General features: G+C 38.4%; 1 protein-coding gene across 2 annotated transcripts in view; it reads right to left on the bottom strand.

The window, feature by feature from the left end:
* The window catches only part of REV3L (REV3 like, DNA directed polymerase zeta catalytic subunit), a 128,665-nt gene that overhangs the window by 20,259 nt on the left and 87,727 nt on the right, over positions 1-20,679 (bottom strand). For both annotated transcript variants that reach the window (XM_075414198.1, XM_075414199.1), the window contains 6 exons: positions 19,385-20,370; positions 18,702-18,784; positions 17,523-17,648; positions 15,750-15,942; positions 13,236-13,347; positions 3,256-3,371 (listed from right to left, as the gene is read on the bottom strand). In XM_075414198.1, the coding sequence (XP_075270313.1) occupies positions 3,256-3,371; positions 13,236-13,347; positions 15,750-15,942; positions 17,523-17,648; positions 18,702-18,784; positions 19,385-20,370 (1,616 nt within the window). The remainder of the gene's footprint in view (positions 1-3,255; positions 3,372-13,235; positions 13,348-15,749; positions 15,943-17,522; positions 17,649-18,701; positions 18,785-19,384; positions 20,371-20,679) is intronic.

Raw genomic sequence — 20,679 nt, 5'->3', positions numbered from 1 at the left:
GCCACTACGCACAGGCACAGTACTCACTTCTCTTGTGGTGTGTCCTAATGACTTATGAATAGTTCACTTGTAAATGGCAGAGGCAGCACCAGACTCAGCCAATAAAGCAAAACCAGAGAGAAGTCCAGCTTTCTTTTTGTTAAGTTGAAATCACAGGAAAGGGAAGGAAAAGTCCCTTCCATCTTTATTTCAATAGGAGGAAAGAGGAGCATACTGCTTGAAGGAGCACTTCCTGTTCTGAAAATACAGCATGTGAAGAAGGGAGGGAAATATGAAGCATAGGGGTTGGAAAGGCAAGAGGAACACAGATGGGGTCAAAACCATGGACAAGGAGGCCACAAAGCAACAGAGAACACAGCACTTGTACGCTTAAGGTCATGCATGCAAGCCCACACTTACAGCATGACATTTTTGGGAGTAGCTCATCAGTGTGAGCATTTCCTTATCTTTCTCCTGCAGTTCAGTCAAAAATGAATTACTTACCTTATAACACTAGTTCTTAGAAACATTTTAAATGTTATGTATTCCACTTCTGGGTGCGCATCTACCACCTGGCCCAAGAACATCTGTACCACAAATATCAGTGCCATGGAGATCATGCCTATGTCCCACATGCCCACTCAAACTTTATGTCCAAATACGTTAAAGGCTACAACCCTGGTTTCCTTCATTAGAACCAAACCCATGTTGTCTTGGGACTTCATAGATGTAGGGAAGGAAGCCCAAATGTGAAACACCTAAGGACATCACCATTAAGAACCATACAGTTCCCGGAGAAGTAACCTTTCTTCTTTGAGGAACTCTTCATGTGTATCCCAATTCCAGTAACTTGAACAACAGCTTATGTCATGAAGATGGGTACTATTGAGAGCTTTGCTGATGTAACTGTTGATTCTGCATCAACTACAGTGCAGACATAGCTGTCCTGCAAGACAAGAGCTATGACTCAGCCTTTGAGAACAAAAGCAGAGACACATTAGTTACCTATCCCAAACTGAAGAGACTGTTCAGCCATACTTCTACAGTAGAGCATTAAACCTTTGCGATCTTTAGAGGTTTAAGAAACCTTTGACTGCAACACTTACCATTCGTCTTACCAAAGACATTGCAAATCTTGAAGTGTACAGGGTCAAAAGTTTTTCTGAACATCCTTTAATACCTCTGAAGACTGTACCCAGAGGCATTGCTGTTGCAACCAGTGTATCACCTGAATTTGAGCCATCAAGGGAATTTAGTAACAGGGTTCATGCAATCAGTTATTATTCCTGAAGAACAAATTTGAGACCTTTGTGCCAAAGAAGGCAACTTGTGACCTTTGATGGCCAACTCGTATTTAAATTGTCATGTGTTCCTCTTTTCACATAGTAAGTATCTAAAAATTCACCAAGGCCCAGTTGCCAACAACTTTCAACTGAAGATGCAAATTTGTTCTTACGTTATGTTGTCCCCGGGAGGTCTCTATAACTCACACCTTTTCTAAACAGGTCACAGGTATCAAAAGCATCAAATATTCTGAAGGCATCAAAGGAGTGTACAAATATTCAGACCTCAAGGAAGAAGTGTGTGAATGTAGCTCTTCTAAAACACCATGTTCTCCTCGCCAGGCACACAGGATGCCAACATAAAGGATGCTATTTCTACACTGGGTAAGCCCAAAGATGCAATTAGCCTAGTACCACGTTCTATCAAGTACCCAAAAGAAGATGCTTCAAGAACAGGGGAAACAGCTATTGATAATTTCTCTAGAACTCTCCCAGCTTCTAACCATTTGCAGCTTCCTGGATGGAAGAACCACGTTCTGGTTCTGGTTCCCAATGGATTTTTCTTCCAAGAATTTACATCCCCTTAAAGCAGCACACACTTTAAGCAATTGTACTATCATGTGGCAAGGAACTCAACAGTTCAACAACCCAGGGGTGAAAAATCAACTCTTATTCTGTAGCTGCCATTTGCTAGCTTCGTTTGATGATTTCTGGTTCTTGCCTTGGAAAAGACCATGAGCAACCAATCCATATCTCTCTTTATATCCCTCAAGATTTCATAGGCTTTTACCTTCCTTGCTCAGTTTTGTCTCTTCTGGAACCCTAACTTATTAAATTACTGGACACATTTGGATTACCTTTCTCATCTTTACCAGTTCTCCTATATTCATTTTGATGAGGGAAAGGTTATGAACAGGCTAGAAGTACAGTATCTGTGGTGCAAGCACCGTACAGATTTTATATTTACATTCATTGTTTTGTATTTTCCTTGCTCCACAATTCCTAACATTTAATTTGCTTTTTCAACCATTACAGAGTAACAGGATCGAGTTTTTAATAGGACAATTGCAGGAAAGCACTTCTTACTTCATGGCTATTTAGTTTCTGTGCAGATCTTTGGCAAGAGACGTGACAAAATCAGCTCTTTCAGTTTTTTTATTTTTTTAAAATCGTATCTCCCTCATCCGCATCTTCTTGATGACTGCAAAGAGCTACAACGAATTTTTGAGACAGTTCTTAATTTTACAAAGTCATCTTGACTCTTCTCAGGTGCAACACATTTATTTAGCTTTTCACTAGCTGCGTTCTTCAGAATGACAGGTTCTACTGATTGACTAAGTACAGACACTGGGTTTACCACTCTCCTGGATGACCTTCCCCTGGTTTTCAAGAAAAAACCCCAAACAGATCTTTTTCTGAACGTTGGAAGAACGCATCAGCACTTAGGCCAGTAAAATCTGTCCACTGCACAAGAATGTCTATTGAAAGCAAGGATTTTTATTACAGAGCTACTGAGCAGGATGAGTGCTGATCAGGAGCTTCTTTATGTTCTTGTATCCCAGCCAGAGAAACCACAAATAATGATTACGGCTATGTCATACCCCCGATACCCTAATGATCCAGAGTATGTCATACCTTGAATGACATATACACATGACTGAAGCCAAGGAGATGCAACAGAAAGTCTGGTAGCAGAAGTACCTCTAAGAACTGAAAACTTCAACACGAACGGCTACTAAAAACTAGTCTAGGTTCATGGACATAGGACACACCCAGAAGTGGAATACACAAGTAATTTAAAAATTCAGAAAACACTGAAACCCAGAATCTCATTGGGATTTCAAATATTTTTGGTGTGTGTGATTATGCCTATAACAACACAGCAGCAAACAAATAGGTTAATCTCAAGAAATTTTTGCATTTTTTAAAATTTATTCATAAATTTCAACTTGTTTCTATTGGAACTGAACTGAAACCCTATACAATAACTTACCTGGCACACGAGAAATCATCTGGCATAAATCAACATTTAGTGCAGCAGCCCTCTGTAAGAGATAACCCCAGGAATGCATCTGGACTTCATAACCTAACAAAATGTCTGGGTCATATCTAGAGGGGGGGAAAAAAGGAAAATTAACTTCATAGTATTTAAGAAAACGTATCTTCCATGAACAGAGTACAAACAGGATTTAATTCTAATCATACCGAGTTTAAAAAAGAAGCATCAACAATGGGTTTCTATGAAAGCAGCATCTGGACTACAAGACAATATTTAAAAACAGACAATCTTTTAGGATTTTCAATAACATTCAACTGAAAAAATTTTTAGAAAGAATATTTTCATCAGGGTTGTTTTTTTAACATACTTCTTTCAGTCTTTACAAATAAAGAACAGAATCCAGTTCTAATCAGGTTTTATCCATGGAATTAGGCTGTATCAAGCATAGACTGAAACCTAGCTACTGGCACAAGACAGATGTGCAATGAAATATAGCCATAGCACCATAGAATGGTTTGGGTTGGAAGGGACCTAACAGATCACCTAGTTCCAACCCCCCTGCCATGGGCAGAGACACCTTCCACTAGACCAGGTTGCTCAGACCTCCATCCAACCTGGCCTTGAACACTTCCAGGGAGGGGACAGCCACAGCTTCTCTGGGCAACCTGTTCCGGTGCCTCACTGTCCTTACAGTAAATAATTTCTTGCTTATATCTAATGCAAATCTACCCTCTTTCAGTTTAAAGCCATTAGCCCTTTCTTATCACTACATGCCCTTGTAAAAAGTCCCTCTCCAACTTTCCTGTAAGGCCCCCTTTGCGTACTGGAAGACTGCTGTAAGGTCTTCCTGGAGCTTTCTCTTCTCCAGGCTGAACAGCCCCAACTCTCTCAGCCTTTCCTCACAGGAGAGGTGTTCCAGCCCTCTCATCTTTTTTGTGGCCCTCCTTTGGACCTGCTTCAACAGGTCCATGTCTTCCTTGTGCTGAGGGCTCCAGAGTCAGATGCAGTACTGCAGGTGAGGAGTCCTGTCCTCAAACTTTGTTGTAGTAGTTTCCTTTAAGAAATCGAACAGAACTTGCTACTAAGCTACTTGAATGTTTTGCAAATAACAATGTGTCATGTGTACTGCAGTGTAGCTTATAATAATCAGAGTACACTTTTGGTCCTAAATGGTGACTCTTCATTGGGAAAGTTACAATTTGCAGTTGAGTGAGAGCTGCCAAAACTGAAACATGGAGAAAAGCAACCGTATCTACCAGTTCTATTCAAACACATCTTCCTTTAAGATAACCTTCTTTCTAAAAGATACACAAGAAAAAAACCCCACATTTTATGTTGTATCTCATGCCAGGTGGAAAATCTGACTGGCTCAGGTATGACAAACAGAAAAGTCAGAATTGTCTTCTGACACAGTCACTGCCCATCTCCCAGTCAGGCTTAGAGAAGAGTTGACTAGACAGAAGGACAAACAAGGTGGCTTCAAAGTCAAAGCATAGGTAGGAGTTAGCTCAGAGGAGCCTGTATCACCTAGGTTTTGAACAGGCACTATTAAAACCAGAAGTCATGATCTGGTCACTTGCTGAAGAGCCTAATAATCATTTTCTTGGGCTGGGCAGAAAAAGAGACTGGCCAAAGTAACACCAGGTATCTGCTATTTTTATAGCAAGAAAATAAAGGAAGATTCACTGGGAAGAATAGCTGCTTCTTTCAATGCAGCTCAGTCAAAGGGTTTGGAATTCCAGCAGGCAGAATTCAATACAACTGAATGACAAATGTCAGGAGGTGGAGCACTGGACAACAGGCTGAGGTTCCTGTACCTCAGTCTATGCCCAACTGCACAACAGGCTGCAGGCTTGCAGACTTTATGGGAGAAGTAGGCAGGGACCCTGGCTTACGAACAGGATCTCTGTACTTTTTGCATCCTTAAATACATCAAAAAATGCCAACATTTCCTGACTGCTGGATACAGGAGAATATCCTTTCCCCGAATCCTAAGTTAAAGTTGTATAACAGACATTACGAATGAAGCTTCAGACTTCTTCATGAAAGTGTCTTCCTTGCTTGTGTGTCCCAGCCAAAAGTAGATGACAACTCACTTTGAAGTAACTAACTACTCTTGAGAATAGCTCCAGAAAAGAGCTTCTCTACACTTCTGCCATGGACACTAACTTTGTGAAAAATGAAGGGAAAAGTATTTGAATCTTCTTACTCAGCATGGCTCTCTTTATTACAATTTAGGTTTTTGCACCCCTGCTTCTACCTGTGAAGGAATAGTTTTGATATAATCTTCTCCTTTAGCCAAACATTGTAAAGTAAGTTTTTAATTTCTAGCATTCTAGAGAAAGTAAGAGAACTAGCACTTTGCATTTGGGGTGTATTTTGCTACCTGCTGTTAATGTCAAATGAACGATTCTTTGTTTCTGGACACAGGAAATGATCATCGGGGGTGGAAGTAGTAAATTTACTCATTTTGGAAGCCTATTCTACCAGTGGTACAAACCCAACGCTACTAGGAACAATTCATGGACAAATGAATGAAGCTAGCTTGCAGTTCCTTCCAGCAGCAGAATCAGTGTCAAAGAGTTATGACCACTTGCTGTTCCACACAACATACAATGATTATCAACTGAGGTTCCAAAAATACGAATACCTCCTTCTAACCTTTGAAATAAAAATGAATTATGTAATGGTTTATACAGTCATAGAATAAATGTTTAAAAAATCAACATATTTTCACATTAATTTTTGCAGCTAAACTATCCTGGTCCTAGCATATCGCAAAACACTACTGATTATTTAAAACGAAGGAATTATCATTTATGTTCACATTTGAAAACTGGTTTCACATTATTCAAAATGGAAAATACTTGTAGATTTTACGTAGGGCAAGACGTGATGCAGATGGGTTCCATGATAGATGCAAATGTGAAGGAGAAACTTGTGAAGACCTGCTTATGTGGTACATAAAACAGTATTCATTATGCCAGGAATTTGCTTACCCTTTTAAGCCTGTTCTGAACAGAAACAAGCATACTGCTTGGAAGCAGCAAGTTCCCATAACTATATTAGCAGCTACCACCTGCGATGAAGGACAGTTGCTTTGGGTTCTTCCTTGCCCAAGTAGTGCATTACCTCCCTCACTTCCTACTTCACCAAATTTTAGTGGGCTATTACGTTACTACTGCAAATACCCCTATTTGTATTGCAACCGAATACAACATTTCATCAATTCTTGCCTTAATCTTACTCTTGTCTTTTAAGCCAATGAATAAAATGACCTCTGTAAACTATCTGCATGTTACCTCAAGAACTGTTTCTCTAGTATTCTTCAGATGGGAAGATGTTTTATAGGACAAGACATTAACACACTTTATGATGTTTTCAGATACATGCATTTTCTTACATAAATAAATCGTATCTAACTTAAATATTACATATTTTGACACAATTTTATGTAAATTCACATGTAGATTGTAAAGTTTATCACTCAAAAGATTAAAAAAAATCAAAATCAGTGTGCTAGTTTTGAACTCAGCCCTGCCTGTCCAGGCCATTAGTGATTGCCTGTAATGGCACATTACTGAGTCGCAGGGTATCACTTTGCAGTGCATTACTTGCTCTGCTTTTCCATCCTAACTAGACACTGCACATGCATTAAGGGAAGTGTCTCATTTCAATTAATTTCAGTATCTCAAATTTTCTAAGCTGGTCTCTTTATTGTCACTGAACAAAAAATGTCTCTTCGGGCGATGCATTCATTATATTTTAGCCACCTCTTGCAGGATGAGATCCTGTGCTTTCCGATTAACATACACGGTGATGACGGTAGCTACTTAGACACTGACAATGAAATACAGATGTCTAAGTTTCAGTCAGACGACTCTTATACAAAGCTATCAACATGGAAAATCAAGGTGGAGTAGCTAGTAAATGGTGAATTCAAACCCCACTGTAAATTCCCTGTAAACATGGTCCCTTAGTCTCGGTTTCTCATATTTAAAACTTGGATCCAAGTGGTGTCCTTCTGAAAGCATGAAAAATGATAAACACACTACCAGCAACTGAGTCGCTCAGACACTGAAGTTACATATGTATGTACTTTGTATGTAAATCTGTATGCATTCACAACATATATGCACAAAAGACTATAATTAGTATTAACAAATTTGCTTAGGTATTTCCTTAACTTTACAATCAAAATAATTTTTGATTGAGCGTATCTCTGAATTATCTTTGAAGGAAAAAAACCTTCAAAGGTTTTTTCCTTTGAAGGAAAAAGGAGTAAGATTATATTCAAGTAGAACTCCATTCTACTGAACAACACTTGGGAACCCAAACTCCTGCACTACTGTATGCATAAGGTCTACCTTCTGCAACAGGTTTAACAGACCTATTGGATTTCTTGCACTAACACAAGGCGCTGATGTTTCTTGCTTCTTATTTCCTTGCTGATCAACTCCGCCTCAATTTACGCTGCAGAAGTGTCCTCTCCTGCAGCCCAATCCCATGGACCAGCTGTACCAATGGACCAGTGTGTCATTTGTTGAGACCTCCTTTTGTATTCTTTTTGCAATTAGAGAAGAAGAGATACCTGGACATTATTCCAAATGGGAAAATGAACAGGTAAACCCAAGGTTTAGCTGATGTGAGCTCAACTGAGGGCTGCCTCTCACTTTCTCTTTCCCTTTTTCACACGGTACCACAAAGATGACAGGCTGTGAGCGAAGGAGAGGACAAGGTTTACATTTTTCATCCTCCCTTCTCACAATTTTCACAGTATACTATCCAGTTGGTCTTCATCTTCAGTTTAAGCTGTTTTATTACAAGAAATCGTAATAAGACCAGCTTTTACACCTGCAAGAAACTAGTAAGTTGTAATACTGATATTTGAAAGCTGCTGGCTAGGACTAACATGACAGGAATAAGAGGTGTGCCTGCCAAAATAGTGCTCTTTTGTTAAAAGGATGGGCACTGATACTGCTTTGCATGCTGTTGCCAGTCTCTCTGCAAAGATGAAAAGCAGCATTTGTACTGGCAGGATTTAAAGACGACAGCATTAGCATTCCACTCATACATGCTGCAGAGAGAAGAAATGCGATTATTATCCTTTCTAGCTAAGTCGTATGTGCTGTTATGCCATCTCTTCCTCCTTCTCATTTGATAGTTTCGTGAATGAACACTAAAGCTCCCCGTTAAGCCTTCCCTTCCATTATGTGTCTGGTTTTCCTGACTGCTATTTTTCTTCCAGCTAAAATTAAGAGAAAAAGGAGGGGGGGGGAAATTAGGCCAGACCGATGATACAGACAAAAGCAGTAACTGTGCATGGCAGCAGAATACCTGGTGACTCAAATACACAACTGAAATATCTGAAAACATTTTTTTAGTTTGCTTTAGACAATAAATGTCCATGAAGTTGATACGGGACATTAGGTAAAGATTTCTACAGGAAAATGCCACAGAAGATGATACTGGCCTGGGAAAAGAAGGTTAGATTAACACATCCCCATTTTAAAAAGAAAGGGTTGCTAGAGCATTTACAGAAGAACAAATATAATGCATCATATCCCATACAAAAATTTATTAGCATCATACAAGAAAAACATGATATAAAATACTGAAATGTTAAGTAATAACAACAATTTAATTTACAAATATTTTATCCCCAAAATCTTTCAGAAAAATCTTAAAACTTTATACTGTGTTTTTGTACATTTATCAGAAACTACTTCCATGCAAACGAAGAGCCATGGGTGGCTGGTGAGTCTCAAGTAGCAGTGAATCTACTACCTTTTTTCCAAGCCTGTCCTGTTTCCACATCCTCTGCGTGTCACAGAGATGCAACTGTGCATTCCCACATGAATTCCCCAACTTTTGCTCCTCTCATGCCTGCACGACTAGCCCTTTTCTGCTATCTGGTAGTATCTGCACGTACAGAAGAGTGGCACAATTTGCCTGAAAAGTGTAGAAGAGGCCCAGACATTTAATTTCTCTTTCCTGGGAATCCACTGCTCCATCAGGTTTGGACATCTCTAGCTTTGACGTGTTTTTTAAATCTCCAAGACGAACATTCTTGTAGCATGCCCTTCCTCCTCCTCCTCAAAGAGGCAGCTTTCCTGTGTTTTGTACTGACTGTTCATGGAGCTATGTGAATGTGTTCACTCTTTCTTCTGCCTTTAGGTTCAGACAGAGAGGTGATTCTGTTTCACTTTCTCAAGCAGACAGATTCTTTCAATTTTTCTCCCAACTCATTGCAGCTGACACCTTACGATAAAGAGAGGGTCTATTCAAGAACGCTGTTCAGGCGGCATGACAGAATACTTTAGGACAGCAATATAGGTATAGGCTCCATTTCAAGGAGGGAAAAAAAAAATTCCCCTATGACAACTCCAAACAGCCTACAACTTGGCTCTGTGTTTGTAGATAATCCACGCTGCCTGCACAGGATGGGAAGGAAGGTGTCTCAGCTGCTTTATGCCAGTTTTGAGCTGAAGTCCTATTTTCTTGTTCACAGCCAGAGGACAGCTTATCAAAGAAGGGAAAATTGGACCTTTGTAGGTGAAGCATCCTCTCAAACTCTAAGATGGTTGTCAGGGTACAAAGAACCACTTTAATTATGCTTTTCTTTGTTGCAAATCCATGCTGTTTATTCTTCCCTGCCTCCTCCAAACCAACCTCTATTGTTCTTCCTTTCAAACTGTTCCCTGCCTCTCAACCCTCAAGCAGCTCACTATTTCAATGTCTTTCAGAATTAAAGAGAATTATCAAATTCTCTTTATAACGATGTGCTTTCTTTTAGCCGTCTCTACATAGATTTTGGTACTCACACTTGTAAATACTCCTATTTCACAGATGAATCACTCTCAGTAATAATCTCCTGGAAATAAAGGTGCTTATTCTCCTAAATATTTAGACAAATCTGCTAGCTTTCAGCATAGATGAAATCACAGATCACAATTCTGGAGAAACAACCAGGTCGTCTTCTGGTCTACAGACCTCAAGATCACTTATTCTCATTTGCCACCTGCCCTGAGTTAATCAGGGACGACACCTACTAATTTCACAAAAGAACATTTAACCTGGTATTTACTTTACGGATGTCCAGGTGGAAACACATGTTAATTTACTGTGGTCATTCAGATCTAGCACATGCTGAAAGACTTCACAGTGAAGGTGTAACTGAATCCAACTTCAGCTTATCAATTCCAGTGAACTTTCTGGAGCAATACTCATCTTCAGTGAACACGTAACAGAGTAACTTTAGCTCTGCTATAAAAAGTTAGATTTGGGAAACACTCTTCAGTGATAAAAGGCTAGTGGAGCAGCCCAAGAATAAGACACCAGCAAGCATTAAAACCTCACTAATTTATCACTCTGCTTCAGCATCTGTGTCCCTCAGTATCAACCAGGATGTTATAAAGACTATTTGTATAGACACTTTGGGTCATTTGTTTGAAGACAAAACACTTGCAGATTTCTGATGAGAAAAAGAGACTGACGAGCTAAGAGTATTGCAGGAAGTGATATGTTTCCCAGGAAATCACCTTTCCCTCATCAGTATCCGGGGAACAGTGGTGAAGAATTCTCTACTGTGCTCTTCCGGAGTTTACATCTATTGACAAGAAGTGACAGAATCAGCCATTTCTCATTTTCAATAACCAGAACAGAATAAAAACAAAAGGTCTAAACAGAGAAGTAGGAGGCTGGAACTTCAAACAAATAAGTATGTTCCAGAATTTCACATACATGAAATAAAAGCAAGAATTAGGCCAACTACTAAGAGAATGACTAGAAATGGGAACAAAAGTCTTCAATTGGACTGCATAGGACAATTCCTCCCCACAGCTGAGGTACCCTCTGTTCAGTGCACCAACAAGTCAATAAAGTCTATTCCTTGTATTGACAATCAAGATTGAATATTCTGTCATTCACTGTGCCAGGAATCTGGAATTTCACACTTTCATCCTTCCCTCCAACAGCCAAAGAGGCCAAGAACATGAACCAAAAGCCAGCTGCAGTCATGCTGGGCATGATATTTGGTCACTAGAACCTATTATCCTCTTAGTCTGATGCATACATCAGTATATAAGACACCAATACGGTCCTCTGCTGATAAATTCAGGTGACTTCAAGTTTTGCTCCATGAACCCCAAATGGTAATGCTTCTTAAACATGGCCCGATTCTTTTCTTACTCTAACCTATCAGACATACTATTAAGTGCACCTGCCAGAACAACTAGAGTAGCTTGTGCTGGAAAAAATAATACTAAAAGCAGGAACAGAAGATTGTTTGCAAAATAATTCCTGATGCTGACAGTTTTCATTAAAAGCTGCTTGCTTGTTGATTTCCCATTGAGAAAGATTTTTGCAGTCCACTACTTTTTAATCAAGTAGTTTTACCATAGTTTTTCCTTCACTTAAAGCTACTCTAGGCCTAGATACTTATTTTGTGCTTCAGAAATATGAAACATTTACTCCAGTAGAATTTATTATTCTCTTCTGCCTTGGCTACAGAAAATACAGGGGGAATAGAGCAGCAAACTGTAGATGTTGTCCAAGTTTTAAAAACACATTTGTTGAGAGTTCAGCAGAAGTCCGATTCCTTAAATGGTCTTGCATAGAGGGGGGAGGGAAGTAGACTAAGACGACAACAGCAGTCTGCCTCTCCATTAACAGATCAAATCTTTTATCTTCCAGGAATACAAGTGAACTAACTCAATCTTTGAAGATAAAGTTGTTGACTCAAAAAGGCATGCTAGCACAGTGTTGAAAGAGAAGATCTCTTCAGAAAAGATTTCTCATTCAGCAACCTGGTGATTCCATCTTGAATTACTACAAAAATTGCATGCTTTTTTTCATTCCGTAATGCCTCCAGTATGTACAGATGTATACTTCTTCTGTTCTTCAGTGATAGGTATGTATTGTAACTGCTGAGTTCTCTCTTCCATATGTACTGTCACTTTTTAAACTTCCACAGAACTTATGGAGAATTCTTCACTTACTGGCAACTTCTCATTCTCAGTAATTTTCCTAAGTTTGATGGAGCACTAGATTTCCAAGAAAGAGAAAAATAAAATTATGTTCCTTACCTGAATTTTGTCTTCTCTGAACAGGAATCTGCTGTTCTGTCAGGACTCACCCTGTGTTGGTTGCATTCAGCAACTCTTTTTGTATTCTGGCTTCATGAGGTTGGTGAATGTCTTTCTCATCAGAGGTTTTCTGGTTGGAGAGAGAAAGAATTGCAAATGTACTCTGCCTAGTACACATTTTTTTCTTGTGCCTCTATTCCAGCAGGGTGACTCACAGTTTAAATCTGTTTATTTTTCCTTGCAATTTTACAGCTTTGCACCTCTGACCATAGGGCCTCTAGAGACATCTGTGGTTCCACCTACTCACCAGCCGAGAGGGCTACCGAACAGGTTTCCCAGCCTTGGTGGAGATAAGGAAAACCAACAATTTTCCAAGTCTGATGTAGCAGAGTATTTCCATTCAGAGAAGACAAAACTATTAAAGGAAACTGATTTTCCAACTACCAGTTATTTTAATCTGTTTCAGTATCATGTAGGTTTTTTTCTGTCTTGCTTCAGAGTCCCTAGAAAAATTCTTCCCATCTGAGGGGTTTTCTATAGTTTTCAGCACTGTTAATATCTACTATTCTGAGAGTCTGAGAGAGATGTGTAATGAATTCTGGGATTAACAGGAAAAGTTATATGTTAAAGAAGATTACTTATATGGCTGATTAGTTTCAAGACTGTAACTCAAGCTGCTTAAGAGGAGTTGCATGTTCTTGCTGTCAGAGAAAATGGAAAACAAAAGATATTTTTATTCGAAAGACCACCATGCTTGTCCACTCTAGAAATAAGCCTTTGAGGGAAACAACAACAAAAATCAGTATTTGAGAGACTGGCAAGGGTTGAAGGAACTAAATCTGCTGTACCAAACCTGAAAAATAAAAGCAGAACGTACAGATATGCTACCTTTTTACAATATTCACTACTTCCTGGAAAAGAGTTCTTTCATCAATAGCGTAACTGACTTCTAGTCCTGTAACTCCAGATCTTGTGAGCAAGGGGGCTTGGTCTCTGCTCCCTAGAAAATAAAGTAAAAAAAAAAAAAAAAAAATCATTACAATTTAGAAGGAATTGCATGACTTTAGTCAACAATATTGCTTTAGAATAAGACATACAACTGAAAAGAAGTATGGAATACAACCTATTTTTATCTTTAATTATTATCACAATTAATTCCATGGAGTTATCTTATTCCTCTTGGGTGGAAAATTTTGTTCTTTTCACTTTGTAAAATTTTACCATAGTGGTAATCTTGCATAAATTCTCAGATATAAATAAATTTGATTCGAGAGAAATGTCACCATTTTACATGGACAAGAGTCCAGCTATTAGAAAATTATTTTTGAATAAGAAACGTTAAAGGACCATATGACAGCTCACACAGTGTTTTCATGCAAATATATATTTTAATTACTAGCTTAGAGTAGTGCTTTGCAAAATGCTTTGAAGAATGAAAATGCTACACAACATAGTATAGTTCTTTTTTCAGTACACTTAAAAAAACCTGCTAAGTTACTAACACAAATGGAAAAACACGAGCAACTGCTCACTTAGTGCACATTAAAGAGTGTCTACATTGATAATGTGCGAGTTATAGCTAAATCCGTATGCATGCAGCAACTCAGAATTTGCCTTCAGTATGAAAAAGCTCTTTAATAATATGCAACACAAGGTCTGTCTTTTCATTTTGTCTATACAACAGACAGTAATATCTCTGATTAAGGCAACAATCTGGAGTTTTAAAAAGGCATTCTACTTTGACACATTCTTAAAATCTTGAGAATTAAAAAAAGTGTGCTTTCAGAAATGTTAAAATGAGTACTGTAACTTACAAAGCAACGATAACACAAAAAGTGAAAAAAAGGTGTATTCCAATGTCAAGTCACTCCACAGAGAACTCAAAAAGTTCTAACCAAGAAAATATTGACAGCACACATCAATTAAAGCAAAGAACATCACAATAACATTTAAACATATAATTTTATTTCACTAACAAAACCAGATCAGAACCTTTGGTTTTTCAAAATATTATTGGACCTCTTCACAGAGAGCTTTTTCTTGATCATTTATCAGTGGCACACACCTACGGAGCCATAGTGTCTATACTGTGGAAAATCTCACTTAGTAAGGTAATGGGGATAATTTTTTTACAGCTAGTAACAAGCATATAATACCAGAAAAAGCTTCACTGAGAATAGTAAGAATTTAGCTTAATATGATACAATATCTACAAAACTTTGAAAAATAATCTGGTAAAAGAAGGAGTTGTTGCCTTAATGCTAAATTTATTTTTGGTAGGTTTTGTCCACACTTCCATTTTAGACAGTATTTTGTGGTTTAATACACATTCACAATGCCAAAGAAACCCTGAAAGAAAGAGGACTTTTTTGTTTGTTTGTTTTTTTGATTTTTACTAGCCTAAACCAGTGGTACTCAACCTTTAACAGCTGGAGAGCCACTTCTTATTAAATGGAGTTGTAGAGCACCATAAAAATCAATTATCAACAGTGCGATTTTTTTTTTTTCCCATCATGACATGTCAATGTGTGATGATGCTGCCTCAACATCATCACATATTGATACATCACGACATGACACATCAGCATCCTCTCTCCCAGCACCATTCTGTCTTCAACCCCTTCTGGCTGCTAGGAAGGAGTGGGGTGGAGGGGTAGAAGGGGCAAAAGGGCGAGTTTTCCCCCATTCTGCCCCACGGCTGCTGGGTGGGAGGTGATCTCTACTCTTACCTGTGGGGGGATCCCAGCAGCTCCTTTTCTTTCCCCCTATGGGAGGGGGAACTTCAGCGACTCCCACACTGCTGGTCCATTTGCTCAGTGCTCCCCGCGCTGCCTGATAGAGTGGAGCGCCGATCAGATGCCTACATTGCGAGAGCCGCCTGTAGGGCCATGAAGAGCCACATCCGGCTCTAGAGCCACAGGTTGAGTATCACTGGTCTAAACAAAGCCAAAAAGGTACAATAGAATAAGGGCCCCTGTTTAGATCCTAAAAGGATCAGATAAAACCACAAAAATAACCCCTAAGTAAAATATAAAACATACTGTCTTGCTTTTAACATTTTCTACTCTTAGCTATCCAGCAACTTGAGCAGGAAACTAAAGGCAGGTTTTCCTCTTTATACTTTTAGAACACTGCAGGAGCTCGTCCACAAGTACGCAAACAAAGATATTTTGCACATGCCTATGCTATTTGTGGTTTACAGCTCATGCAATAGTTCTGTGGAAGATATAAGCAGGAAAACACTCTCTATGCTTAAGATGGCCATTCATCCAACAGTCAACAAGACAAAATTAAGTGAGCTAAACAGTAAAATAGATAGTCGATTATATTTTGCTTTCTACTGTTTGTTTACTACGAAATAAGCATTTTTGTAAAATATGTTAAGAAAAAAGAAATAGGAACCTTGGCTTGAGAGTGTCCTGTCTCTATCAATCACTATAGCACCAGTGATTTCTTTTTTATCAGTATTTGGCAGTGCTGTGTCTGATGAGATGCAATAGAATAAAGCACAGATCGGATCAAACTCTGGGTCTGGTTCCAAATCTCGTCTGGTTCGAGCATGTAACTCCATACTGATGAGGGTAAGGTGTTGGACCTACCAACAGATAAATACAGTAAGTTAGTATTTGGAGCTTTCTTCAAAAGACTTAAGAGGAAATTATTAGTGCAAATGAACTAATTGCAGACATTTATATCATCATATTCTGTTGTAACTAAGAGGTCACACCTGAAAATTAACAAGTGATTAAACATGCATCTCTGGATCTCACCTTTACGCAAAAACCACTATCTTCAGAAAAAAAATTAATCACTTAATACACTTTTATACTCAATTATTAAAATTCAGTATTTGTTTCTGAGTACTATATTCTTCTACCAAAAGCAGAAAATACAAACATAAATGTTCAGCTTCAACAACTGTAAATTCCTGTAACGTTTTCAAACAGCTTTGCATATTGAGCTGAATTAAGTTTCCTGACTGATCAAGAACAACGAATCACTGCTGGTCTTTATCTTCCTTTCCTTCCCTAACCCAAGACATGCAGACAAGCACGAAGACTAAGTCACTCACAGGAAGATACGGAGAATACCTAACTTTCCCTTCACTTGGATTAATGAACTTCCACATCATGTTGCTACAGCTTTTTGCAGAATGGTTTGCATTTAGAAAATGCTAATCCCTACAAATTGTACAGTTATGACTCTACCATAAATACTGTAGTATTTAATATTGTTTCAATACTACGTTGTTGCTCTGTTGTCTTGCATAATATAGTTGATAATGTGGACTAATGGGCAAGTTGGAGGGATTACGAGGGAAAAGTTACAAATACTTCTGAGTATGTAAGCTGCCCTGGGGGCAGCCTGAAGTCCTCTAGATTTGCATCCTAAATCACTACAGCCACCACTGAAATGAAATTTTACTATCAAACTATCTCCATTTCCTGCAAAATCATTAGTTTCCTGTGGCTTCTCCTATGTCCTCCACACAATGCGTAAAACGCCTGTATCCCCATCTCATCTGTAAATTGGTCAACAGCTAATTCCAAGACATGGATGTGGTGACTGTCTGGGAGCACATACATGCTGGCTGGCCAGTTAGCAGTCAAACACAGTAGTACTGTATTCACAATGCATCCCTTTCTCCAGCACCAATTTTGATCTCTCTTTGCCGATGAATCACTGATCTACATGAAACACATAGACACATTCTTTGAGATGTGTACCATTTTGTTAAACGTCACAGGAACTGACCAAGAGGTTCATAAGGTAACAAGTAAAGATGTCAGGAGGGCCTGACTGAGTGATGCCAGATGCCTTGTTTCTTAAGGAAATGATCCATGAAAGTTATGGTCAACTAGTTTTTCCAGTAATGTTCTTATACAAAATTTACTATTTCTTCCTTCTGCTCTTTCCCTTATTTTTGCCTTTTTAAAGGAACGTTTACCACGTCCTCAACAGAAATACTGTGAAATTTAGTTCAATGCTATTAAGTAAAGGTACTTGGAGATCAAGCTGAAACTAGCAAAGCAACTACTTAAAGCTGCAGACATCACACATGGATTAATTTTAAGTCAGGCAGGGATCAAGGAGGAAAAGATTTTTAAATTCTGCCGTTATACAGCTGGTCTGTTAAACTATCATTTTATAAATTAACATGTAACAGTAGGTTACCTCATGTAAAGATTTTGCTTCCTGCAGGTTTTCCACACTGACTTTAAAACCATAAGTGTTATTTAAAGATGGTCCTTCAATCTGAGAAGTCTCTTTCTTTGGAGCACCGAGAGCAGCAAATTGATTCTTGAGTGGGGGAGGAGAGAAAAGCAGCACAGTGTAATACTGAAAAAAACTACAGGTTGCTAAATTCATATGCAATATTAAATACAAATTTATCAATGAAAATGCAAATGCTATACTATAATTACTAAGAGAAAAAGCTTTCACTATCTCATCGTCATTTTTCAACAGGGAAACAACAGTTGTATCTTCCTGCCTTTTAGGAATAATTTTACTGAAACCTCATAGTAAAGCAAGAGGCAGTTTCAAATACTTAACAAAACAAAAAAACCCAAAACAAACACAAGAACCAAAAAAACCCCCGCACATTGGCTTTCTTAGAAAACTGAGGACAGGGGAAACCAGCAAATCTCTATTCTATCTTGCGCAACAATTCATCAAAAATCTCAATTTCAGACACTACGTTTTAAGGCACTGAATTAAGGGTACACTTAAGTACCCACTTGAACTAGGTGAATACCACCACGTTGAGAACAAAAGAAAAGACTATTTGGTATCTTTGATAATGCACCTAGCTCACCATTCTGTTCCCAACACGAAACACTGATACGAGTCTGATCATTTCATAAGATCCATTCCCATTCTACTCTGTCAGCATACCAGTGCCATTCACTGCCTGAGTTGTTTTCAGAAAATGCTTAAAACATTGCCTGAAAACTTATACACACACAGACACGTAAGTATACACATCTCTGTGTATATTTATATATACAAATATATATATAAAAGGGAAATCACAACAGAACTTTAAAAGGATGTTGTAACTAGAAGAGTAGTCATCCTAACACAGTGTCTTTAGTGTGTCATTAGTGCCTCACTATACTAAAACATAGAACACACTCTCGATATCCAGCTTTTCCCCCCCCTGCAAATTAAACCAATTTCTTCTTCCTAACTTTGAGTGTACACAGATTCTACAGCAACTGCACCCTACCATTTTAAATGTATTTTCAAGATCTTAACAGCAAAAGAAAAAAACAACACAGAAGAAAGAGAATGGAAATGTGTATATGTAGTGTAATAAAAATACACCTGTATCTAAAAATCTTAATATACCTTCATTTGTGTGGTTAGAAGTACTCTTCGAAGACCATCAGTATTATTTCCCCTCTTGTGGCTCAGTTTCTGGGCTTTTGGTTCTGTAAACACATATGAGTGCAAAACTGCTTAGGCTCAATAACATTGTCTAGATATTAAACAACAGGCTGGGAACCACCAGAGGCATTTTGTTAACATTATAAACAAGCATTATATGTAAAAACAAATACAACTTTATTGTCTGTCGAATCCAAAAGCACAACTACTACAACTTGGTATTTATGGACATTTAGGAATGTATAGTATAAGGCCAATAAGTTACCAAACCTCACATGGTTATCATCTCGAACACTGCAATGTAATTCACTCTACACTGAGAATACGTTTGGAAAAATACAAGCAATGTAACCAACAATATTTCAAAATCCCCAAAATAAGCTATACTTTTAAACTAAGTTTTTAACCAGCACTTCAGATACTGGAGACCATCAGGAAGCAAAAGGGTGTTCTGCTTCTAGACTTTTTTCATAATTCAACAGTTAGTTTAACAGTAACGCACAGGCCTTTTCCTTTCCAAATCTAGTTTTAAAAATATTTTTGTGGCGACGTAATTGTTTTCTCATTACACCAAAAGAGATATAATATCATATCATATTCAGAATTTTTTTTTGTGTATCATTAGAATTATTTAACGGATTTACCTGTGGATAAAGGAGTAAACCCCAGAACTTCAGGTACTCCATCTTGATTTTTTCTCTGGACAATGGGTGTACTATGTAGGCAAAGGGGTTCAGAATTTCTAGGATCTTCATTAACTGGAAACGGAGACATGTCAAAGGAAGTCCTAACGTCCCCTTGGGTAGATGGAGAGTTTTGCGCACTTCCAACAGGTACTACGTCATTTCCTTCCACAGAAGACAAAATAATATGCTGACTTTTCCACTCTGTGTCTTCTAAATTGGACTGCTTGGGATCTGGAGATGCTACTTGCTGCCAAGGAGGAAGTACTGGAGAATCTGGTGAACTGTAACTGACGTAATAATCTTCCTCCTCCTCCTCCTCCTCCTCATGTTCTAGTGTTGAAGTAATAAGTGTCTTGCTTTCAGTTAGAGTTTTATTAGAGTCTATGTCATTTTTATTATTTATAGAAGTTCCTATAGTGCTTGTAGACTTATCACAGGTTTCCTTGGTTTGTGGTGTTGTAGTTTCTGCCACAGAAGCAGGAGAATTCTTTGGAGGCACAATAGGTCTTTCATCTTCCAGGCTAGACAAATTTAAATCTTTAGCTGCTTTTACTAGCTCTATAGATTTCTCTTCAGACAATACTGTAGAGCTGAAATTCACAGCTTGCTTTTCCAGCTCAGCAGGATGATTCTTCGGCAATTTCTTGAAATGTTCATACTCTTCTTTGGCATGAAGCCATATCTGAACTTGCTGTTGGCTTGGAGCACACTTGCATGGCATTATGACTATTTTTTTGTCTTCACTACTTTTATGGCTATTACTTTCTTTTTTGTTAACAATAGAGTGACCGTAACGGGGAGGAGACCCTGGTCTAGGACCTTCTGTCATTGCCGAAAACGCAGTCTTCCAGAGCCGTAGACCTTCTAATGAGAAGTCCCCCTCAAACTCAAGCAGGTCATTTGGAAGTCTAGTTTCTACTGTGAGAAGCCGTCCTCCAATTTCACTGTGAAGAAAATAGTTTGAATTATTGTTTTGCTCTAAACTGCAATGCAGGCAGTCCTCAAGATGATATACACAAGCGTAGTCCTGCTAACTAGTTTTCTCACTATGAAATCCCTGTGGACAGTATCTTTCTATTACAAACCAAGCAGGTACATTCCCACTTACTACAATAATATCAAGCAATAAAAACCACAAAGTGTCATGAATGAAAATGGGTATTTGCATGGGAAGTACAGTAATTTTCAACTTCAAATGTATGTTTATCAGATGGAATCTTTCACGCATCTGTGCCACATAACAGCACAAAATT

This window comes from Opisthocomus hoazin, chromosome 2, assembly GCF_030867145.1.
Source record: "Opisthocomus hoazin isolate bOpiHoa1 chromosome 2, bOpiHoa1.hap1, whole genome shotgun sequence".
NCBI lineage: Eukaryota > Metazoa > Chordata > Aves > Opisthocomiformes > Opisthocomidae > Opisthocomus > Opisthocomus hoazin.
Note: the sequence above shows the minus strand (reverse complement) of the source record. Positions and strands in the feature narration are given on the sequence as shown.